General features: G+C 32.9%; 1 protein-coding gene across 3 annotated transcripts in view; it reads left to right on the forward strand.

Moving 5' to 3' along the window:
- LOC106143406 (cGMP-dependent protein kinase, isozyme 2 forms cD4/T1/T3A/T3B) overlaps nt 1-26,579 on the forward strand; it is an 85,993-nt gene that overhangs the window by 49,930 nt on the left and 9,484 nt on the right. For 2 of the 3 annotated variants that reach the window (XM_013345471.2, XM_013345473.2), the window contains 2 exons: nt 18,753-18,972; nt 25,232-25,373. In XM_013345471.2, the coding sequence (XP_013200925.1) occupies nt 18,753-18,972; nt 25,232-25,373 (362 nt within the window). Of the gene's footprint in view, nt 1-10,529; nt 10,671-13,005; nt 14,769-18,752; nt 18,973-25,231; nt 25,374-26,579 lie in introns of those variants that run through there. The other variant, XM_060948716.1, reaches the window with a different exon arrangement.

Consider the following 26,579-nt stretch of genomic DNA (forward strand, 5'->3'; position numbering starts at 1 on the left):
GATGGCAGTATGATCCTATGAAAAGTTATAAATTACGCCAATATTCAGCTACTCGACGCTAGAGGACGCTTTAACAAATAGGATGGCCCTCTAGCGTCGACTAGCTGAACTAGAATTAGTTCCCTAATTGTACGATAGATGTCGTGCTATGATACAGAATATATATATAGAGAATCGGGTGGTACTTTAGACTCATACGTAAACCATAAAATTAAATTTTATTGATATTTCTGTTTCTGACTATATTTGCCATAAAATAAGTATGTAGATAGATGTTCATAGGTCATTTTAAATAGGTATGATCTATTTATTATTAATTTTTTTTTTACCTAATATGCAATTATGATGTCGTACGAAGTTTGTGAATAGGAAATAACAAACAATGATTAAGGCTTAATAATGATAACCTAAATTGAACGATAAATTCTCGCACGACGACTCGCACCCATATTTTCTAACTTGTTTATATATTTTTAAACAGCGACTTAACGAGTAAACCTAAGAAGTAGCGTGTTGCAAAACATACTTTCTAGATGTGTTTGAGAAAGCGGAAAACCCGCAGAGGCACCTTAACTTTTCTAATACTTGATATCACTTCGCCTAGGAGACTAGAAGGTGAAAACATACACATACATAACTATAATCACGTTTTTATTCCTTACGAGGTAGACAGAGGCAGCAGTCTCGCAAAGACTGGAAGGCTACATTTAGCTGTATGGCATTTTGATGGCTTTGATATTCTAAAGTAAAAACTTTTACTATTTTATATAATATAACCTATTAAAGTAAAAATATATTTTTAGATTTGCAATAGCACCTTAGATTTAAAACAATTATAGTTATTTAAAATAAGCATAAAACATATACATATTAAACATAACTCTCATATAAGTTCGTTGATTTAGGGTACTTTTAACCTGGGTTACTTTTGACCCGTCATAAAAACATACTTTCCTATCTCTAGGTATTTGTTGAATTCTTTTTTGTAGTTTTTCACTTATATTATTTTGCAATGCAACTCACTTTTTTTTTTTACTTCAATCTCGGCACTCAACGCTACAATTTATAGTATGCGATAAGGCAACCTCTTGTAGTTTCTTTATGCAAATATTTTGTAGATGTATGTCTTCATCTACATATATTTTATGGCGCATTAAAGAGTAAACAATCTCTTATTTATTTATCTTTCAACATTCTTGGTCTTGTGGTTTAATGATTAACTTTTCTTAGTATAAGTACTTTGACATTGAGGAATGCAAACAGCTAGTTGGAACATATACCAATAACATAATGTAAATTCTGAAGCGAGTTCGACGTTTTTATTGTTAAAATTTAAATAAATATCCACTTCTCGATTAAAATTTTATCTCCTACTAGCGACTCGTTCCGGCTGTGCGAAGCCGGAACGAGTCGCTAGTAGGTAGCATTTATACGTATAAATAAACCTTCCTTTTGAATAATTCTATCTTTTAAAAAATCTGTATCAAAATCCGTTGTGGAGTTTTAAATTTGCATACATACATATATTTTACTTAAAGTCAAGGGACAGACACGGAAAACGACTTTGCTTTATACTATCTAACACTATATGATAATATTCAATTTCAATTAATTTCCGACATTGCAGTATGTGCAGTGGCTGACTCTCGAAATCTTTTAATTAAATTTAGATATGAAGACATTTTAACAGTTTCATTATTTTTGTATACCTACACGGGTCTACTATAAGATGATGAATATTTCCGTGTCTCGTGTCAAACACTGGCAATGTCATCCGATGATGTCATAACATGGGTCATACAGTGAGAGGATCTGCTAAATATGGGATATACTTTACATAATGTTTTTATTTCCTTGTCAAATGTTGCGACATTGATATTTGTTAATAAGTTTTATTTCAGCTTGCTTCATTAAAATTATTTGAATTAAAATTATTTAAAAAGTTGGGTAGAGATATCAAGATGACTGATAGAAATACTATTTGTCCGAACTATGAACTAACTGGTAAAAATCTTTATTTTTCAAAAATACAAATACAAATTGTCAAATTTCAGCTTATTATCCAGTGGTTTATTTGTGCCTAATACGTAAGAAGAAATGTTGCTATAATCGACTACATAATTTAATTCACGTTCATACCAATAAATTGATGTTGTTATTAAATAACATTTTCTAACTCGTAAATAGTAAATCTTTAACATTATGAAGTGAAAACTGGTAAGGGCAAGCCAGAGGTCAACTGCCGCCCACTAAGATGACTCATTCGAAATTTTATACTATGTCTCACATTATATAACAAAAATAACAGCGAAGATGATCTAAGATAGATTCAAAAACTAACCCGCTTAGTTGTTTAAACGGATATGCCCTCTTTATGTTGACAAGTTCTAATAAGAAACAAGATAATGTTTGTGTTTACAACCAAATATTCTTGACTATAAAAAACATTTATAAACATAATAACTTCTGGTACACAAGCACTATCAAAGAAATTCTTCTAGCCATGTACCTAACTGCCTATCACTTATAATTATGTTTCGCCTTAACGCTCTTTACACGGACTTTTACGTAGAAAGTCAGTAAAAACCTTATCCAAGAGAAATAGAGAAATTCCCTTTTACCGCGGTTGAATTTTTGCCCGCAATATACCTTGTACAAACCACATCAGTTTAATGCAAGTGGTAACAAGCAAATTTTGTACACAATCGGCTAAGTGAAGAATTTTTCATCAATTTTTCTCTATAATATATTAAAATATCATCTCCTCTCTCGCCTGTTAAAGATTTTTGTGCATGTTGTAATTTTTCACTTTTCAACTTACAAACGTTTACTTCAAACTCATATAATTATAAAGTAGTTAACAAAAACACAGTCACCATAAGCTGCTCGGATGTAAGGCAATTCAATCCAAATTTTCATAATATTATTTATTTCCGAAATTAAAAAAAAAAAAACAAAAATGTATGAGGCACGTTTAGATGTATTTAGAGCAACGTGTCGTGTCGTTTAATAAAAAGGTTAACTTAGGCAATTTCCAACAATCTTACATCTCGTTTGTTGGTGCAACAAACGGAATGACTGTTAGCTTATTTTCTGCTAACATGGATTGTGCTTTTGAATTGTATGCAATCTTGCATCTTGCATCGATTTATAAAATAACGAACCCTAACTGCGAATGACGAGAGAACATACATACATAAAATCACGCCTCTTTCCCGGAAGGGTAGGCAGAGACTACATCTTTCCACTTGCCACGATCTCTGCATACTTCCTTCGCTTCATCCATATTCATAACTCTCTTCATGCAAGCTCGAACAAATACTTATATTTATTTATTTTGTTATTTTATTATTCTTAAGTATATTTAATAGAAATTATTATGAATATATAAAAAAAATATATATGAAGTTAGCCGACCAAAGCGGTAGATACCATGGAAATTCCAAATATCCTTATCGGATGCTTTTTAACAAACTAGACATCGTTATCAAATCGTAGCAAAATCAGTTTTAGTCAAATAGTTTAGAAGAGCATTCCTGGAGTTGTCATTTAAAATTTCCATTTATTTTTATTTTATTTAATGGAGTATAAAACCAATAGAAATGGCATCTACAAATAGATAAACAAAACTACAACAAAATGAAAATTTGACTATTAATAGATCGAGTTGAATTTATCGCCGTAGTAATTTGCGTAAATTACAGTGTTTTGCGTTTAAGATAAGGACATATGTTTTGTTTATTTGAATTGTTCAGTCTCTTGTGATAATTACGCCCTTATTTATTTAGTCTGATATCATAAACTTAATTGACAAGACTCTAAAAGTACTATATTTTATGTAATGTTTGTACATGTAATGTACTCTTAAGAAAACACAATGTAGGTAATATATAATACATATCTAAAGAAATTTGTATTTCTACTACTATATTAAAAACGTAGAATTATAATGTCTTTAATTTATAAAGTTTGATCTTTTCCATACATAATTATAGAAATCGTACGTTTAGTCACGTCTATATTCCTTGCGGGATAGACAGAACCAACAGTCTTGAAAAGACTGAAAGGCCATGTTAAATTTTTTAATGATCGAATTAAGTTTCAAATAGTGACAGTGTGGAGGGAAAGGTCGGAGTGGGAAGACCTAGACGAACGTATCTTGATCAAATTAAGGACATCCTGGTAAAGGGTCAGGTCAAAAGTACCCGAAACCGCCGAGCCGATGAAGAGAGTTATGAATGTGGATGAAGCAAAGGAAGTATGCAGGGATCGTGGCAAGTGGAAAGAGGTAGTCTCTGCCTACCCCTCCGGGAAAGAGGCGTGATTTTATGTATGTATGTATGTATAGTGACAGATTGCTAGCCTACAAGAAGAATCCAAGTTTAATCGAAGTCATTTAATTATTTTGTCGAATTACAGTTACTTTTGTAAAACATAATTTTTATTCTTAGTATTGCCAAAAGCTTCATAATAAATATTGCTATGCTAATGTCTGTTATTAATGCAACCGAACCTGTTATTCAAAATACTAGTAGTAACATAATTTTCCGATCACTTTTCTCCGATCGGACCGAGTAGTGATTACCTCCCGGATTTCCTTAATCGATCAGAGTCAATAATCTACAGAAACTCGTTTTCAAAGTAGTTGAACCTATTGCAAAATTGTACGTAAAAAATGACAATAAAGTATCGAGCACAGCGACCTTGAAAATCGAGTTCTTGTAGTTGTAGACTTTTTGTCGTAATGTGACGTCATTTGTGGAAGTGAAAGTCATTTCGCTATGGTCAGTTATCACTGATAATGTGTATCATTGAGGATAATTCTAAGTTGTTGGTTTATGCTTATGGTCAATGGAAACTGTAATTGATCGGGTCTTCCTATAGCATGACTAGGTTTCACGTCCGCATGTCACGTTGCTAATTGTAAGAAATACTTATTTTACATGTAAATGCATCAGGTATCCTTCGTTACTGACAAGACTTTGTATATTATCCTCCCTAGTAATATATTTACGGCAGGGTTTTTAACATAATCTTAGCACCTATCATTTAAACAAAAGTGGTACAGATTTTATTCATTTATGTGTTAAAATAATCAAACTCCTTGTTTGAAAATATGATAGCAGTTATGTATAATACGTATGATTGATACCAAAAATAAAACTGTGGCCTAAATTGTACAACGTAAATGTGTTATCAACTCGAATAATAACCTCTTGGCCTGTAAACATATACCCACGTAGTTTGTTGGAATTATCTTTAGATATTTCAAACTATATGAAACTAATAATTACGAAATTAACAATAGCAGTTTAAACAAATGCAAATTTTGTTTTAATTTCTGTACCTTTATTCATAAACTAGCTGTGCCTGCGACTTCGTCCGCGTGGAATAGTTATTTTGGGCATTGCGTTAATGGTCTATTCAATACAAAAATAATCTTTCAAATCGAACCAGCTGTAGTTCTTGAGATTAGCACATTCAAAAAAACAAACAAACTCTTCAGTTTTATAATATTAGTATAGATAAATCTAAGAGCCTATTTAAACTAAAAAAAAATATTCTAATAGAATTATAACCAGAAATATGTACCTACAACTACAAAAGAAAAAGAAATTAAAATTAAGTTGAAACGCCTGTGCAATACTGTCTTGCCGTCGTCGGGTCTTCCCATACTCCCTTAGTGGAGTCGGAGTAGATTGGTCAGGGCCTTTGGCCCTCTTCAATGGCATCATCGCTGCCTACGACTGTAGGCAGGTCGATGGGGCGGCCGTGACGGCCTGGGTCTTCACGTCGTCATACACTGGGAGTTCCCATCAGCGGCGGCGTCGTCACTGGTTGACGACGTCAGCCGCAAGGCAGCGAGGGGAGGGGAAAGGACCCGACGGCCCGGAGGGAGCGGAGGGGAGCGGCGCGATGCCGCGCAGGTGGCTGTGTGAAGACGCGTCCGCCCTCTCGAATATCTAGGTTCTCCCACTTCAAGTCCCTGAGCATCGTCGAGTTCCTCACGTAGCGCGGGGCTCCGATGACTGCTCTGAGACTTTGGTTCTCTTGGGCTCTGAGTCTTCTCCTGTTGGTCTCAGAGCAGAATGCGTACCACGCCGGGGCCGCGTACGTGAGGCGGGATCTGACGTACGTTTGGTAGATCCCGAGCTTTGTCCTCAGGGGGAGGCTGGAAGAGAGAACTGCGTGAAGTCTCCCACTGGCTGCCTTGGTCATGAAGCTTGCGCTCGCCTCCTGCCCCTTTTATACCCTGCCTCCGCTAGCCGCGTCGAGCGCGGCAACCGTTACGCAAAAATAATCCTTATAGCATGATTCAGTATTTACGCACGATGGCTTGTTAGGGTATTTTATTTCATGTATAAGTTTGGTGTTCCTATACCGATTTCGATGATTCTTTTTTTATTGAATAGGTACTTACATTAATTTTTAAGAATTATGAATGAGTGTGAGTGTTATTGGTATTATAAACATCAGAGTAAAGAAATATAATCAGAAATCTCCGAACTGCTAAGCTATTAGGAATTACACGTGTTATTGTGAGTCAACCATAAAATATAGACTTATGCTGTCTTGGGATATTTTTTTAATAATTTTATGAAGTATATTTCCGTTATACATGGTTTTGCTGTATCTTTAACCATTAAGGCTGCACACGCGACGGAAGCATAAAAAATCAAGTAACTTCTCCCGTTTTCCCAACATTTCCTTTCACTGCTCTTCTCCTAGTGATTGTAGCGTAATAAAAAGTATACTATAACCTGCTCAGGAGTATGAAGAATAACTGTACCACGTTTCGTTAAAATCCGTCAAGTAGTTTTTGTTTCTATAAAGAACATACAGACAGACAGACAGACAGACAGACAGACAGACAGACAGACAAAAATTTTACTGATTGCATTTTTGGCATCAGTATCGATCACTAATCACCCCCTGATAGTTATTTTGAAAATATATTCCATGTACAGAATTGACCTCTATACAGATTTATTATAAGTATAGATAAAGGTATATCAAAGAGTCTACTAGTGTCGCAAGCAAATGATGAAGCCTTATAGCAAGTGCCATAAGTAATGCTGCAACGGTCACCACTTGTCTCATAAATCACATAGGTTGCAATTTTAGACCCATAAACTTACGCAACTTCCAAATCGATGGTAGTTTGACCATATTCACTGAATAGGGACGTAAATTTTAAAGCCTTAATAATAATAGTGAGTTATAAAGCAAATTACCGTTTCAAGCACATAATGATTGAATAAGTATTTCAAAAGCTACTGGGATTGGTAATTTAGGGTTTTATTGGTCGGAGTTGAATCCAAAGGTTTATGGTTAGTCACAAATATCTGAAAGTCTTCAGCTTATCTCATAGCTTAATGAGCTACGATCAACAGAAGCACATTGATGATTTGTTGTTCCGTTTTAAGCATAACTGTCACAAAAATTGTAGTCTAAGCCTTCATAAGAATATCTTAAAGTAAGCACGTTGAGTTACCGTGAATAGCGTGATCTTAAATTGTTCTCTTAATTTGATTTGGATTTAATTACCATTTCTTCAATTTACTGGAATTAAACCTCAATGACAAGTTTGTAACCTATATCATAAGAATAAAGTCCATATTCACTTACCTGAGGTTTTCCTTTAACTCAGCACACGCATTCTTTTGAAGTGACCATCCGTTCAGTCTGGTTTTCTAATAGAAATGATACTTCTAGCACATATCATTGTTATGATAAAGTAATCATATTAGACACAAGTTAGCTAAAATGACCCATATAGCATACAACTATAAACTCAATGGAATAAACATTCCGTGTTTTCTCTTTCAAAAGGATGGCTTATTAATCTTTTAGAGAGTGTGTCCATTTTGAGGAGCAGCGTTTCGCTCTGTTCTTTGAAGGGATTCCGTATCATGTGACTAGTAACATTTTGACAAATACAATTAGATATATCTTTAAAAATATGTTCAAAATACTTATATTCTGCTTACCATTAGTAATGTCGTATGACGTGTCCAGGTTCCGGTTACTAATGAAAGCAACCATTATTTGCTTGTGTTAATTAATGCAGTACTGACATGTCACTAGGAAAACTTGTTGTAGGGAGAGCCATATGACATTATTTAAGCTTTTGACGCCATAAATTACGTAGTATGTTTATGACATCAGAAAGTGAATTTTATGGAACATCATCAACATCATACAAGCAGAGATTTTAAACTTCACCTATACCTATCAATATAATAAAATGAAAATTTAATGAAGAATTATACCTTCGCGAGGAATAATTTAGGAAGGATTCAGGAATATAAAATACAATAAATAAAAGTTCAATAAAAAAATTATAAGTTATTCTAAAACATGACCCTGATGAACACGATAAAGTTGAAAAGGAACAATGCTACGCATTCTGTACAAACATATGTAGAGAAGGGAGCCCGCATGCATTCTATTGCCTTCATTGTTCAATCAAATAACTGAGTAATTCTGGTAATATCTAGTCCTTCATCGTGGTAATAGTCCATGATGAACTAGACATTACCTTTGTTGAGGATTGTAAATTCCTGTACAATAAAAGGAATACCTAGTATACTATACTATTCCTATTATTGTGATGATACGGGAGAGAATGAATGGATGAGTTGTTATGGTTATGGAAGTCGATTCGTAAGGAAGAGGTACGTTCGAAAAGTACCTAGTGCGGTCATAAAAGTATACATATTTCAAAATGTAAATTAACACGTGTGAATACTGACACAACGTGTACGTATATGACGTAACACATCGATGGTAAATTTCAGGAGTTAGTTAGGAGGAGGAGTTATTTCTAATGCAGTGAAATAACAAACAAATATTTTTAATATAGTATGTTTAGATGTCACATCTTATGGACGAGAAAGTGAAACTATGACCACAGCAGCCTTGACCGACGCATTACGTCACAATCGAAATCTGAAGATAGCATATGATTAACATTTTTACTTTCATGAACTTTCGGGCTGTTCATAATTACAACATTCGCCACTTACAATATAAAAACCTTTATGTAACATTATATTCAATAGAAAAATGTATCAGAGTTTTTGCATGCAACTTTTAACAAGACCAAAGCATCTATCGGCTTCAACAGGAGATATTAAAAGAAACAATTTTTTTTACAGTTTGAGATGTCTTTGGAAGAACATAGCAATTTTTAAAAGAGTATTTTAATGCAATTAGTGAGTTCTTTAAGAAATTTTATTGATTTCTGTAATTCAAGAAAAACTGTAGATATGTTTGGATATTGCTGAAATAAGTTTAGCAGGTATATTTATTGGCTATCCATTAATATCAATGAATATAAATTTTATAGCCATCGCTTTATTTCTTTGTACAAAAGATGCATGTTGTGTACTGGTTTAATTTCCACAGCCATTGTCGTTGTTGGTTCAAAATTCAATAGAAGGAAAAAAATAAAAACGAATATACCCGTCCATATAGAGTCGAATGCAAAATTTATAAAGATTTCACTTTCTAAAAATATAAGGGCATTATCTGTAAATATTTATTTTTATTTTTCCTTGCTTTAATTATTTTTTAACTTCTTTTACACTTATTTTGAGAACGTATTCGTATTGAAGTATGTACTCGTAACTTGAATTGAAATCGTGGATATGTGAAATTGTTCGTAATTGCATTATCGATGTTCAAATGCTTATTCGCATTTTCGACTATTTTTCGCTCCAATGAAATCTGTTTCAATTTCTTCGTTATAAACGCAGGAGTGATAGAAAACTTATGTACTAACTATGTATTATTATTTTTTGCTGTCTTTAAAATTGCTCATAATGAAAAACTTAATTTGATCTTGACTAGTTACCCACAAACCTGCAGGGATTTGATATTTAACTCCTTAGAGTGACAATCACAGTTTGCTACAGTGAGCCTAAATTGACAGTTTTGTACTTTTGTGGCCTACCTTCTAAAAATATTACAACAATGGCCGGTCAATGGCAATGTTTTGCACCAATTCATCTAGTTGTTTAGCCTTTGACAATACAACACTAACACTTTTTTCTATCGACATGTCGTTCTAGTAACAGGACCTGCCTCCTCTTTTTTGTTTTAATATTTTTAAAATAACAAGTATAAGTGTTAACATGATAATAATAATTTAAAGCAATATTTATTTTGACAGGTAGGTACTTTTGTTTCAATGACCTTATCACCTTAATTATGTTTAGCCAGTTGTTTAAATATTTCTATCAGATGTCTAAGTTATAATTTTAGTTCTTGCTATTTTTCGATGTTTAACTATATAATGGAGTAATAATAAGTCACACTTTGTTACCTCGTATCGTAGTGCATGCTATGGTTCAAATAAAGGGGGCTAAGCTTCACCTTTTGTGATATAAACTTGAAAGCTTTTTGAATTCAGGTATATGTTTTGTCCCTGTCTACTGGACGTATGTTTCATTCGAGCACGTCTGTCCGTGCGTGCGCAGGAGTTGATCGCATCGCAGTAGAGCAGTAAGCGGAGCGGCTTTGACGTGATTGGTCGCCACGGCCCCGATGCCTCGCGTTCTGAATTTAAAATAGTCGCGATCGAGTTCATTGTGAGAGTTGATGTCAGTTCATCGCTGCATGTTTTTGTTTAAAACCTTTATGCGAGATTATTTTACCGAATCATGGTAAATTGCCTTTGTGTTTTGTAAAATTGATTTTTTCGCGGAAGTCGCAGCTGTCACTGCGTCAATATAAGTTCCAGGGATCCAAAGTGTCAGTGTTAATTAAAAGGAATCTCCCGCTCTCATTTTGGCTACAGAAGAATTTTGTTTTGTCTCAATGATACACGCTTGGAATGATTTAGATTTAGTAAATGTGGCTGAATATGTATCGAAAGAACCTTCGAATTATTCACTGTAGTTGTAAGGATATACTATTAAAATTACTCATGTTTTGACATTAGAATCAACAAGTAGGTACACGCTCATACTTGTGTTAGCTGTTAAGTTTTGTCTAATCCGATAATTTATTAAGAAAGAGACAAATTTAAAATTACCAATAATTGCTTTAAATTACTCCAGATTTTTATAGTCTGAAAGTTGTATTCGAAGGCCTTATGCATGAGCTAACCAAGGTTACTGCAGGCGACTCACGTTTGCGTGCACTACTCGTTCATGCCGTGAAAGTATTTCGGAACGTTGTCTTCACGGCAAAAATATTTTAGTTAGCATATTGATGTTCCAAAATCAAGCTTTCTATGAATGCTCTTGACGTTCAAAAGATCTCTGAACTTGACTGACTTATCAATGTAATATCTTTTAAAAGTAATTTCACTGCGGTAAATTTTTGCCCATTTCAATGCCTAGTAATTTATTGTTTTGCAATTTTAATTACTTAACACCCAAACTAGAATCAATGGACCAAATCAAACATAAACTGGATCATTAAGTAGCTGTATAATCGGTTATTGCAATAATGGATTCGTTCTTATTATTAGGTACAAATACATATATTATATTGCATGCGCATTCTTTATTAGTTGTTTGGCCAGTTTCGATATGAACTCCATTGTGTCCAAGTCGTCTTAGTAGAGATTGAACAGTTGTCAAGCCTTAACACTTAGTCCATATTAGAAAGTGGATTTGATAAAATCTGATGAGGTTGACAATGCAGTACATATTTTCAATTAAGCACCATATCTGAAAGTAGCAAAGATCGTATCAAAAATACTGGATTATAATATCACTATTATTAAGGTCAGCAGACCATAGAAAGCTATATTCAATTCAATGTTACGACTATTGTTATCGTATTGTCATTTTTCAAAACACTTGCGAAACAAATATTTTATTTGATAAAGGTTAATTGAGTAAGAACATTAAAGCGTTATAATAAGTTATCCTCACGTATAGTTTAACGCTTGCAATGACTGAAAGTAACGTAAAATGTTGACAAACAGGCTATAACGAATTCAGCCAATGATATTCTCCAAATATAAATTGTGAATGGTCAGGTTGTTGAATAGAAATGCTATTGTTTATGACTAGAAGCTTACCGTTAAAGCTTTGATCTACACTCAAAGGTTAGCAGAATTAGTAATGAATTCAGTTAGTTAACAGTACCAGTTCACGCACAATGAATATGTTATTGCAAAAGATATATGAATAATATTAAACATTTCTACGTAACCCCTATTTTTAAACTTATTTTCATAAGATCAAGTTCATTTCTTGTGAGCTGATTCTAGAGTAAAAAATATTGTTATTTGACAAAATATTGCCTCCTCTAACGTTATTATGTGAATAAAACCAGTCAGTGGTTGATGATTTCTAAAGTTCCTGGATCCGATTCTCACGTATCATCGTTGACCAGCTGACTGAATATGTAGACCAATAAACTCGTTTCTACCCGTTCATAGCTAGGTGTCTAGAAATCGTTTCCTACTAACTCGATCATGCGACTAATTATTGTTTTCAATTTGCAACAGTTATATTGTTTAACTATGCATAATTTTCATTAGTATACATTTCTGCAGTGTACAATAAAATTAGTAATTTATCAATGAATGATTCAATTGTGTATTCTAAATATTATAAAGAATTAGTGAAAGTATATATAATAACAGTATCTGAGCTATACCAGTCTTATTATCTAAGTATTACGCAAGTGATACCATTTGCATTCGGCTGATGGACTCTAGAGACCCAGTTACGGCCTGTTTCCTTGTAAAGTCCGAGGAATTGTGCAACGCGTGCTTGAATCCCGTGACGCATCCGCCGTTGCGAAGTCATAATAAATTGCCTAGGTGTCTTGCGTTACAAAAATATGATCCAACTACAATTTTATACGATATTAAGGTTTTTGCCATGGTCAAAAAAATATTTCTTTAAATACTAAATCATTCCATAATTAAACTAAATTTATTGCTTAAGATTTGCTCGTAAATTTGATTTTTTTAGCTTTGATTTAAAAAAATTTAGCTGTAGCACAAAATTTTATTCACTTTATGTTTTTGAACAGAGAAGGCTAGAATCCTGCCAGCAACAATTGTTAATTTAACCTGAAGAAAAATGGAAATAAAGTTATCATCAATGCACATTTTTTTAAGACAACTAGTCTTGAGTAATAATTTGATGTTGTCTATTAAATCGAGAGCAAAATGAAAATTAAACATTACCCAGGAAAAGCGGTCATGGAGGATCCGTGGCTTTCTATCACTGATCGGACTATGGATCTTGTATATGCTGCAAATTGGGTTGGAGCAAGAAATCTGAGTTCATACGATGAAAACAAAAGCAGCTCGAATTCTTCAACCAAGTATAATAGTATATCCAGAAGTAAGTCATGCCGAGACGTAGGTCGCACTAATGATAGAGATTATGATAGCAAACCCTTCTCCGCTGAAGACAACGGTTATAATTATTCTCACAATAGTCCAAATGGAAATATTTCTCAATTAGCAAAATATCAACAAAACATAGAAGAAAAATCAAGAGCTAATAATAACCTTATTAGTCAAAATAAATTGAAACATAGTTACAGTTTTAAAGATATGCCTAATGGATATAAACCGTCAACTTTAAGGCGAGTTAAGCGAAGGAATTTTACTGAATGGGACATTGAATCATTTGGTAGTAAACAAGCCCCTGTACCTCCACAGCGGAGGGATTCACTTAAATATGCCCATCGACAAAGAAAGGCTGATTCAAAGAAAAATCACTATCCACTGCCTGATCCTGGCCCAGTGCCGCCGGATCCGTCATCTGAATCATACTATGAATATTATTCAAGAGTCAGTCAACAAAACAATGACACAGATAGTGATAAAATAAAACAGTTACAAAAAGATACCAAAAAGGACAAACCTTATGATGATACTCAAACTGGGAATAACAGTAGTTTTAGTAAAGATAAAATGTACCAAATAATAAATACTATGGCGACATTGGACTTGACCCCGATGAAATCTAGATCAGGGAAACAAAGTTACAACGTCGATTGTGAAGCGGAAGATTTGGGTATATACATGCGGCCTATTAATGCATCGTTATCTACATGCGACCAACTTCCTGACCACACAACGCACCAGGTAAACGAACAAAACGGACGCATTGAAGATGCAAAACCTAGCTTCCGATCTAAATCTATGAGAGTTAAAAGTGAAGGAAGAGCTCCGTTACGGTCTTATCTCGACGTCGTTCAACCTGATAACAGACTTCAAAATGGTGTAACTGTCACTCAACCAAAGCGTAACTTGTCGCCGAGTGAACAGTTGACGATGATGCAGTACGAAATGTACAAAGGAAGTCAGCAACCACCCACTACACTGAACAGTAACGGATTTCACCCTACTGATTTGGGAAAAGAAAGTGACAATCGGACTACAAGCAGATGTGTGCCACAAGTTAAACGTGAAAAATTCGGAAAAATGTACAGTACAGTGAGAGTGAAAAGTGACGATAGGTATGATAGGTATAATGACTTATTATCGTATGGGAAAGAGTCTTTTAAGGAAGAGCGATCTGTAAATGGAAATAGTGTTTATAATAGAAGCAATAAAAGTTCGTCTAGTGGTTCAGACTCGGATTTTTCAATACCACGACCAAAGTTAATAGTGCCGGTGCATACGTATGGGATGCGAAAACGTAGGACCGGAAATCTTTGTCAGCGTGATAGTAATGCTACTGAATCATCCTTGGATGCTGGAGTCTTGCTTGATGTCACCAAGTTGGAAGACATTGATGATAAAACCGCTGAGAAACAACTTAAAAATGGAGTGCCAGGTAATCATATAAAATTATTTATAACAAGTTTATTTAATTTATAGGAAGGTCTACGTTATCTTTGTTCAGTGCAATCTCGTGATGTTTACAGAGGTAGATTGATGTGCAAGTGTGTCTGAAATTAGATTACAAATTTTATGCTTTAAGTGTTCCAAAAATGTTTTGTTTTCAACAAACACACATAACACATTACCCCTTACGGGATAAATAATAATGTAAAAATAAAAATAACTGGTAATCATGACAATGACTATAAAAAGCCAATAAATGTAACTAACAAAATCTTGTTTTGCTTCATTAGGAAATCATGTTTCCTTGGTTACAAAATAATCTTGTGCATTCAACGTTCAAATTTATATGCGTAAGAAGCGTTTCACAAGACCTCATTTGAGAACAGATAGATGGCAAGACATACGCACTTATACATAGAGCCATTTAGCAGTTGCCAAACAGTTCGAGTGTGGCATATTAATTAAACTTAGCCTAGGATTGGCCCAGTTCTAATTAAATCAAGTGTGGATACTAACTCAGTACTAAATGACCTAAATTTATTAAGGAATAGTTTTGCAAGTGGCGTGAGCTATAAATGACTAAGTGGGGTTTAAGTATATAAATTCCTGATAAATTTCTACAATATACCTAATGTTAAACAGATCAGATATATAATAGAATAAAACACACCTCGATGTTTAAACTATACCCCGGATACAATTGCTTTCCATTCCAAATAGGGCACCTAATTATATTTTGGGTTTGTCCTAGATTTATCGACCGCTGTTGGATCACAACTTGTTGCATAATTATAGATCATTAGATATATTCTTCGCGTTCTAATTAAATTTGTGCCGTGTGGTTTCCGGCATCAATAGAAAAAATAATAGGAGCATTCCGTATGTTTCCTATAGATGTCGTAAAAGGCGACTAAGGGATAGGCTTATAAACTTGGGATTCTTTGTTTAAGCGATGGGCTGGTAACCTGTCACTATTTCAATCTCCATTCTATCAAAGTCAAGCAGCTGAATGTGGCCTATCAGTGTTTGAAGTCTGTTGGCTTTTTCCGCAACCCCGCAAGGGATATAAACGTGATTTTATGTTTATGTGAATGTAGACTAGACAGACTCTAGATAGCAAAAAAAAAATCTTTTGTAACTTACTTTTAATCCTTAATCAATTTACATTTTCTCTGACGCTGTGAAGTAGAAGTAAACGATTTAATTGCGTTTATCTTAAACCACCAATATTCAGAATGTATAGAGGTACTTACATTTAACTAAGACTAATTTGAAATCTCTCATTAAACTTAACAATCTTATAATATGGGAAGGATATTATTGCATCTGATATAACCATTATCTGTAACTACACATCAGCAAAACCAACGATTACATAATATAGATAAAACACATAATGCATGTTAAAATAACTTGAACTTTCACCTACGAGTTTGCGAAAACTAAATAAACTTTCGTTTACCACACAAATAATGTACTACGTTATCGTACTGCCATCTAAAAAATTATATTCGAAATAATTTTATAACGCTTGTGTTATTTTTAACCCCCCCTGAAACATGAAGAATCTTTCAAAAAGAAGATATTGACAGGTTCATATCTAAAAAAGAATAGGACCACTCCATCTCTTTCCCGTGGATGTAGTAAAAGGTTAGGGATAGGCTTATAAACTTGGGATTCTTCTTAAAGGCGATGGGCTAGCAACCTGTCACTATTTGAATCTCAATTCTATCATAAAGCTGAATAATATTATAATAACATGTCCTACATTTTCTTTCTTGTCAATTTAAATAAGAGTTTACTCGTGTCATTTCTTTAGAAATGCATTTTATTATAATCGAATTATTAATATTATAAAATGGTATATCATCAATCAGGTGTTTCTTCATTTCTTCCGCTTGATAAAGATCGTATAGTCTTTGAAGTACTTACCTTGATCTTTATTTTTCAATCATGAACATAACAAATTGATGATTCGAAAAATGTGATTGACGAATACATTTATCAAACTAATACTTTGGAAAATCGTGACCTTTTGATACAGGTGAACCCATACAAAAAGGTAACACAAATCTTGTAACACTTTTTCATCTATAAAATATCTCAAAATTGAATTTACTTGTCACTGACATGTAATGCTTCTAAACGCAATTAAAAAACAGTTTCTCGTGTCGTCTAACTTGCTCGATATTTTTAAAGACATTCTTAACTGGTTTCTTGTTAACGACAACTTAATTATTTTTTCCAGTTTACATATTTTATTTACAACATTTTTCTATTGGAAAATTAAGTAATATAGGTATTTGCCTATTAATGCGTCAAAAATAAACAGTACTTACTTGTATGTCCTTTTAGACAATTACTAAAGACATTTGAAATAAGTTGTTTGACAGATTTGATAAAGAGAAATGTTAAAAACTTGGAATCAAAACTTAAAATAAATAATATGCAGTCAAAATGTAAAAAGACCGAGTATGTAGAAACAATGAGTAAACATATTATGGCAATACTTAAACAACAACGTTCAAAAAAGTAATACTTCTCACGCTCGCGACGCTCTTCCCACAGTGCAACCTTCAGCCAACGTTGTTTCATTATTTTTAATTATATAAATAATCATATTATGTAGCGACTTCATTCAACATTTTAACAGCATTGGAATATTCAAATTAATTTATATATTCAAGTGTTTTTACAGTCACATATCTGCCTTGCATCCGTAACTTCCATTACTTCAAAGGGTTTGAATTTTTTTTTATGAATAAGTAGTAAATCTTTGAATAGAAAATATTGAATGTTGTCATTTTTTCTCTTACTAAATAATCAAAATAAATAAATATAAATTGTTAAAAAATAATCGTTTTAAATTGTATTGTTATAGGCCTTACGTGCACTTGTGCAGTAAGTAAAATTCATTAATGCATTCACTTATTCAAGCTAATGTTATGAGTCCTTCATTCGGGTGCGGTTCTTATACAGAATGGCTGTCATATCCAAGTTTATTTTATAATTTTCGCGTCTCATAATGACTCACCAATGTCCGGCAAAGTTTACAACCTTGAATTTCATACCAATGATATTTTTTTTGTCTTTTTCACGGTTTTTTCCATAGCAGTCTAAATTGGTAGCAAATTTGAATGTTTGGCCTTTAAGAAATTAGCTTATCCATGAAATCAAACATTAACGTAATAAATTTACAATTTCTAAATAGGTACTCTATGTTTTATTGCTAAGCATGCACTATCTTTAATTTCAACCATTACATAATATGTTAATTCTTAGTTTGACATGAATATTATGTCCCTATATGTACTTCAATCTATCATTTAAGACAATCATAAATCAAGAAAATTAAAAATGTTATTATAATTTATTTGACTGGCATGTAGGATATATAATTTTACTATGATAAATACATACAAAAGCTATTATTCTAGACCATCAAATCCTCAAAAAATTCATTAACTTGGTTAATTATATTGTATAAGAATAAACGGTTATTATGCAGTTGATTGTATTCGATTATTTAATCAAATCAATCATAATTGAATTTGAAACAAAATAAAAACATTGTGCGGTTCAATAAATGATTTACATAAGATATGTCATTGTTATTCAAAATAAATAATTCATGATATTCCCGCTTTTTTTCACAGAGATTATACGGCGATTACAATATGACATTGTGGAAAATGCCTTGTTATTCGTATGATACAATATATTGAAAATGTCCTTACTTTTATAAATTTAAGATCCTCTTTGTCGTTATTAATTTAATACTACAGAATATAAAGTAAAATCTACGTCACCGACAGTAATTACAAGATTTCGCATTAAGAAACATTTCCTCAGCGGATACTAGGCTCTGAAGAATTATGGCGGAGAGTGAAATTTGAGAAAGGGCATCAGTAACTGTTCTATTTTGCTAGATTTCAAGAATAACTCTTACTTTATCATACTATTCCTTTCGCAGAGGGCCGAGTGGAAGTTTCAAGGGAGAACAAATACCTCAGCACAATGGCACCAGGCAAAGTGTTTGGGGAACTGGCTATACTCTACAACTGCAAGAGGACGGCCACTATCAAAGCCGCCACTGACTGCCGACTCTGGGCCATAGAACGACAGTGCTTCCAGACCATTATGATGAGGACTGGACTCATCAGACAGGCGGAGTACACTGACTTCCTGAAGAGGTAAGTGTTAAGTTTAAACTTTCTTGTATAGAATGGTGATCGTGAGTTATGAATTTGGATGAAGCGAAAGATATGTGCAGGGATTGTGACAAGTGGATGAAGATGTAGTCTCTGACTTCCCCTCCGTGAAAAAGATGTATAGAACGGTAAATTTTGTTCGAAATAAAATTTGTAATATCCATGCGTTAATTATGTACATACATAGTAAATATTATATTACATATCATATTATTAAAGAGCATAGGATTGCACATACGAAATAACGTAATAATTCAATTTAAGTAGTTATCGAAACATTTTTACTGAGATATTACTTAAGGGGCTTATCGTTCAAATGCTTACGAGGTCACCGATAACATTTTAAGTTGACTCACTATTTCCTGAATCAACCTTTGAAACTACCCACGATTTCACAATAAGCCTAATGCAAGCTAGACTTTCTATGAAGAATTATTAAGAGATCAACTAGATATATGTTCTCAAGCAAATAGCCGTTGGATTGTCTGCTCAGCTTACATTCAAATCAGATTCCAATAAGTTTAATGTGAATATAATTTTTCAATCAAATTGTAGTTATCCATATAGTCAAGATATATTCTTGGATTTTAGTATTATACTTGTATGTTCATTTTGAAATTTGTGATTGTCTTGTATGATTGATAATATTAAGTAATTGAGCAGATGATTACAGGAATACAACATCATCTTCTATAAAACTCTTCCGTTCATGAGTGACTGACTGACTGACACACAAAGCACAGGTTTTTGTTCCAAACCTCTGGGTCTAGACATTTTAAATTTGTCATGTAGGTTCTTTATTTGGTGCACAAAGAGAGAGTTTATCGATATTCCTGCAGGAACGGCAATTGACAGGAATTTCGCGTTACGCGGGCGGAGCTGCTATATACCAATAACTATAGTCTAATATACCAATAACAACGCAGCAAGTAATATATTATTCCGAGTATACGTAGAGAAAAGGCAAAGCTGCTATTTCAGTCCTCTCCTTTTTAGATGACTTGTTTACGATAATAAGGTCACTGAACTTGTCATATTTTTAAACTGATGTTGGACTTCAATTAAAAAAAAAACACATGTTATCTAACAACGCACTCGGTCAGTCAAAAAGAGGCATGTTTTCAAATGTGACGGTTACCGCATTTTGTTTAAACTCGTTAACGTACGTTTAGTGAGTTCTACGTATGAGTATTTATAATAATGACGACGCCTTTGAGATTCGTTGTAACGTTTTTCTTTGTTCAGTACGATATTTTTGGAATGAGTAAAATTTCATTGTTTTTGTGAAGCGACCATTGATAGTTAAGTATTCATAAAAATATTTAGAGCATGCTGTCTTTAAGCTGTTATTGTAATAGTACCCTTATTCAACTATTTGTTATTCAGACTTATATAATTGAACGTATTACACGTAACATTTAGATTTATCGGTATAAATGTACACAACCAGCAAACCAGTGTAAATCTAAAATTTGTCTATGATTTCTTTCCTAGCACAATCAACTTAATTATCTGTAACGACCAGCTAATTACAAATAATAACGTTTTTGTTGGTTATTCAAGGTTTAAAGAAGATTTCCTTACACTTTCGAAATGAATTTGAACTAAACTTATAAACAACACATACTATGAGTAACACTCTTAACAACGATCACTTTAATGCTAGACAAAGGTTTCAATCTATTTTTATATTGAAGAGGAAATTTTTTGACTCACTTACATATCACAGCCACAATCGCTTTGTCAAGATTTCTTATTTGTTGCACCGAGGATTTCCCAAAATTCCTGGAGAAATGGATATTAACGAAATAATCTTTCAATTTATTCAAGCAGATCCGATAGCATAGTCCTGTTACGTATAAATTCGGTCAAATGGTTATGTATAGTTTTCCATCCTTTATATGAGACAATTATAGATTTCTTACCATCTACGAGTATTATTGAATGCAATTATGTTTTCTGTGCAATAAAGAAATAACACAAACAAACAACATTTTTTATATCAGGTCACGTGTCTAGAAAAAGTCATTTTCCATTTTATCTGTTTTAATCAATAATAAAAATGAAATCAGTATTAAATTAGGTCGCATTAGAGACTTCTGTTAATTTTTGCTTTGTCTAGTACAAACAGATCCTTATAAGTCCTAGTCTCGAGGAGTTACTGATGACAGAAAGGTTCGTTGACCCCGAGACACTTATGCAGATGCAATGAGCGTACAATGTCCCATTCTTCTGCTTTCGTCGGCTCCAACATTTGCATATATGGGCATATGTAGTCATTAAAGGCTATTGTGAGCAAACCTCGTAGGTACACGAATATCTCTACACCCACTGATTTGAACGGAAAAATACAAAATGTGAGATAAAATATAACACATTTTATTTTTATTTTGAAGATATAAATTTATGATAGATAGAAATAAATTAGGTACAGTGTGAATGGTTCTCCCAGAATTTATTTGTCGGTTGTAAAATCCTGCCTATTATGACATCCATTAAGGAACATATCCCATTCTTATTACAAGCAATAATAATCTGCATTTAATGAAGAAACATATGATCTTAACGGTAGATAATTAGCTTTACATCTAAACGAAGACGATAAAGGCCCAGTTAAGATTCATAGAAGCATGTTGGGTATGCCTGAACTCGATATCCTTGGCATATGGAACCTGTCTAGAATTACCGAGACGATATTGAATGCCCGCGCTTCTAACTTTATAGAACTTTACAAGTTTACATATGCTGCGAATGGAAAAAATTTGGGCAAGTGGTTGTGGGGTCGTACATTGGGAATTTATTTCATAAAATCCTAATATTATAAATACAATAATTTTATGGATGTGTCGATGTGGTTGTTACTCTTTCACGCAAAATCTACTTGTCGGGTTTTGATGAAATGTTGTACACGGGTAAAGAAGATAACCAGGTATAACACTCAACTACTAACAACAATCGTAAATATCACATTCTAAAATGTTCACTTCATTCGGTTATTAAGCACGTAATAAAAAAACGACGATCGTTTTACTGCACTACTTTAAGACTTTGAAAGCGTTAAAACAAAGGCTTTGTTGACGAAATTGTCACTGAATTGCACTCACGCGCACTTTGCGAAATCGAGCCTGACATTTTGCGTCCTTTCACTTATTCTGTTCAAGTCCCTGTTGCTTTAATATGAAAACATTATCCGAGATAATCTGAAATGGTCCTTTTAGATAACTCTCACTTATTTAAACCTCACTCCTTTGAATATAGAGAAAACCGAGCTACATACCTTGTATTATACTCTGAGAAAACAAACACATACATCATTTATTACCCATCAAGATATGACTAAGATTTTTCTAACATAGTTGCATTAGAGCCTTTTCTTTAACACAGTTTCAGTTATTGTGCCTTTTCTTTTCTTTCCTTGGGCATTAAGACACTAACAGTCTACAATTTAATCGCTCGCTAGTAAGCACCTAAGCTGATTTCAAATTAAATTATTTTCATCTGTTTCATTTTTATGGCACAATAAAATATAAGGATTCTCCATATTTTGTTTACGGCATACAACAAATTCTTAAAAAAGTCAAATGGTGACTTTAGTATTGTTGATAATTTTCTATTTATATTCAAAGAAGAAATGCCAGTCTTTCTTTATCTTCTTGTCATAAAAGCATTGGTATGCCTCAAGTCTGAATGGTCTTGTTATGTTCTTTTGTGCGTCGGATCTCCATTGAATATGGACAAGTCAATAGCCAATATGAAGTTGATTCATATCTGTGATTCAATAAATTACTTGCGTGTGTATTATGCTAGTTTTCTCGTAACCTTTTGCTTAAGCATTAAATGAAAATATATTTAAGTATAGATATAAATACGAATTCAAAAGATATCTCTTCATGGTCTGGTAGTAAAGAAGAAAAGTAGTTTTTTTCCAGAAGGTTCTTTTTACCCTCGTCTGTTCACTATCTGAATCTCATTTTATTATTAAGTTATTTAGCTGAACGTGTCTTTCGAGTTTTTTCGAGAATTTTGATTCTACGTCTACCCCATAGAGGATAAATGTGATGCATATATTATAACTATGCAAAAGTAATATTCATGACTATACTGCCGACCTTACCTATATAGTGACAACTATTTGTTTTCCTCTGCATACTAGATTTAACAATGAATAGTTACCTCGACATACTTTAGCTGATTACTTTAGCTTCAATTAGTATCGGGTTACACGACAAAAGTTATAAATTATAAGATATACCAGCTTTTGGCCGATACTCCGTCCATGTAAAACTTAAATTTAAATAGGTACGTCTATTTAGGAATTAAAAATGAAACATATGTATTGTATCTTCATGACAAAATCAAAATATCAGAAAATATTTTAAATCTCAACATCATTCGACATAAAGATAATAAGAAAGATATGAGGTGTGATTCCGCTTTCTAGTTTTGACAAGATCAGGCTGAATGAAAGTTAATAAAACTGTAAAGCCTAAATTACCACATAACAAAATTACAGTCATACAAACAAACATGAAGTACTAATAATATTGCACGAACTGCTAGTAAACGATTTAATAAAGCAAGATTTTATGATATTCGTATATCTGAAAATATATACGAATATCATAAAATATCTATCTAAATTTGAAACGTAATTATTATCGTCATTGTCAATAATGATTGTTCGTGTTCAATGCCCATTATCGCTTTATCTATCACGTCCCGGTTTTTTTTTAAGTGTGCGGTTAATAACTCCTAGTCATTATTGTCCAAAAATCACCACTACAAACCAATTCTTCTTTAGAAATTTCTGAACTGATCGGTCTGAAACCTTGGAAATGGTAGGTATATATGAGGACACGATATATGTACACTCGTAGTAATTGAAAGTCTTGCGTAAAATTAAAGCAAGTAGCCGTGCCACTTATTGATGACACAATTCTTCCGTTCACTTGATCGTCTTACAATCACAATGCTGGTCGTTCAATGAAAAATGGAATAACTACATCTTTTATTGCGTAAAATATGTATCAATATATAGATATATCGTTCATTAAAAAGATATTCAATATTGTAGAAACCTCACACTTGAGAAGGTGTCTCTAAAAGATTATTAATTGCAATATGGCCAAAATCAAAAGTAGTGTCAATGGCGACTACACTAATTATGTTTCTGGTCTATGTATGTATTACGAATTTGACCTTAATCCGCCTTTTGAAAAACGATTCTTGAAAAAAAAATCTGAGTTGGTTCGTTTAGTTTAATTTTATGTTACACGTTTTTCAGATCTATATTGTTGTTTATCCATAAGTCTAAAAACTGAAAATAGTGATGGAGTTATGGTATTCAATGATGATCGGCGTCTAATAGAGGGTCTTTTGGACGTCGATCTTTAAAAGTTCCAGATATTGGATAATCATGAAATATCAGATCTTTACGAGTATTTACTTTATTTATTTGTTGTTACGAAATCAGGCAATGGGTGCCGACACTTTCTATAAATAACTTGTTTATTTTGATTTTTCTGGTTATGATCAAGTTTCACGGATTATATGCTACGGATCAAGTTTTTGCAGAAACTGATTCGTTTGATTCATGTAATCTTTAGGGGAAAAAAATTATAGATAGGCTTATATTATCGTTAGTATTGTTGTAGGTGTTTCCATCATATTATCTCTTTTTATTTTTTAAAGTTGTTTGTTTTAAATTGAGTCAGACATTAGTCCTTAATATATTAAATGGAGGTTTTACTAAGTGGAAATAATTTAATTAATTTTAAATTACTTATTACGTTGGAAATGTATTTATGTAACAGTTTTTAAGTTGTTACAACTATTACAGAAATTACATTTAGGTCAAGACGTGTTGGCCGTGAAAAATGTAATTCTTGGTGCAATTTTCTTTCCCACGTAGTGTAACGCACAGTTATAATGTTGTTACTGTTTTGATGAGTATATTTATCTAATAGTTATAAAATAAGTAAAACATATAGGATATTTTGCAACTATTAAGATTAATTATATAGAAATCGATAGTAAGTAGTCTATGCTAATTGGGTGCTAGTAAAATTAAAACAAAATTTGTAGTGTTTTTAGTAGGTAACAGAATAATTCTAAAACGATTTCTAAAATAAAAAATAATCTTCAAAAACTTATAAATTTGATCAGAATTAATTTATTCTGTAATACTCGCATATAAAATAAATAAATAAAGCACTTGTTTAATTTAACTTTTTTTGTTCAGTGTCCCGATCTTCAAAGATCTACCTGAAGACACCCTCATCAAGATCTCCGACGTTCTAGAAGAGACGCATTACCAGAGCGGCGACTACATCATTAGACAAGGTGCCCGGGGTGATACCTTCTTCATCATATCCAAAGGAGAGGTGAGCTTAACATCAAATTTACCTTACTTTTTTAGCTGGCTCTAATTTACTCATTAAGAGTTATTCAATAGAACTGAAACAGCACGCACCTTTGTGCGTACATAAAATCTAACTGATATCCAGTAACTTGACTTACTCGGTTATTGTATTGGTTTGTTCACAGAAGTGTATGAAGCCTAAACACTTTTCAATTTGCACCTTGACTCGAATGGCCTCGTCAAACTCAAACCACAAATTCATAACGAAAATTGCCAAGCAGTAAAATTATGTTAATGACTCATTAAATAACTAATTACTTCTAAAGTCCAATGTTTTTACTTCTCGACGCCATAAATTTTATGTATGTTACAAAAAGAGTTTCATCATTTATGTCCCTACAAACCAACTAGAGATTTAATCGGTGTATAATTTAGCGACATATAAAAACATATTTAGCTATTTACTTGACCTCTTCTTGCAAGTACAATATGTGCGATTACTTGCTTTATTAAGCTCTACATTTTCCAGGCATAATTTGATAATAACGTTTGTACGGCCATAATATTACGCCGTAAATTACTCGTAGCTATTTTGCAATTAACCTCTACATACTAGATACCTACCTTTATGTGACACGGTTCTAATTATCAGTTTATTAGAGACTGGTTCGATTCTTTTATTGTCAGTTGTGATGTATTTTTGGTGCTATATTGTTAGAAATTTGTACGTATGTGTGAATATCTCTAATCCGAGAGTAAACATTTTCACTTACATTCCTACGATAAACTTTCATACTGTGCACATCGCGCGACGTGACTTTGTCTACAACCAGATCTCTTTATTTTATAAACAATCATCCTCAACCATCGTAATTGTAATCCAATCCTACTGTAACCAAAACAATTTCGCTTTCAAACTGTTCCGCAATGATGACATAAGATATACGTAAAGAAACTAACAAAGAAAGTTTATTTATATATTCTATAAGAATTAACGACTCACTTTCGGAAATTTTGAGAAAATTAGTATTAATATATGTACATATAAACAGATTATATGAACAAACCACTATAGAAAAGTGTAATATATCGTTCGTGAGTGACGCCGACTATAAGGAGCTCACCTTGGCATTTACGTGGCTTATAATAATAATTCTGCAAATCGTGATATTATAAAAGACCAATAGCTAGCTATATCATATGTAATTCATAATGTTGAAATTTAAGA

This window comes from Amyelois transitella, chromosome 17, assembly GCF_032362555.1.
Source record: "Amyelois transitella isolate CPQ chromosome 17, ilAmyTran1.1, whole genome shotgun sequence".
Lineage (NCBI taxonomy): Eukaryota > Metazoa > Arthropoda > Insecta > Lepidoptera > Pyralidae > Amyelois > Amyelois transitella.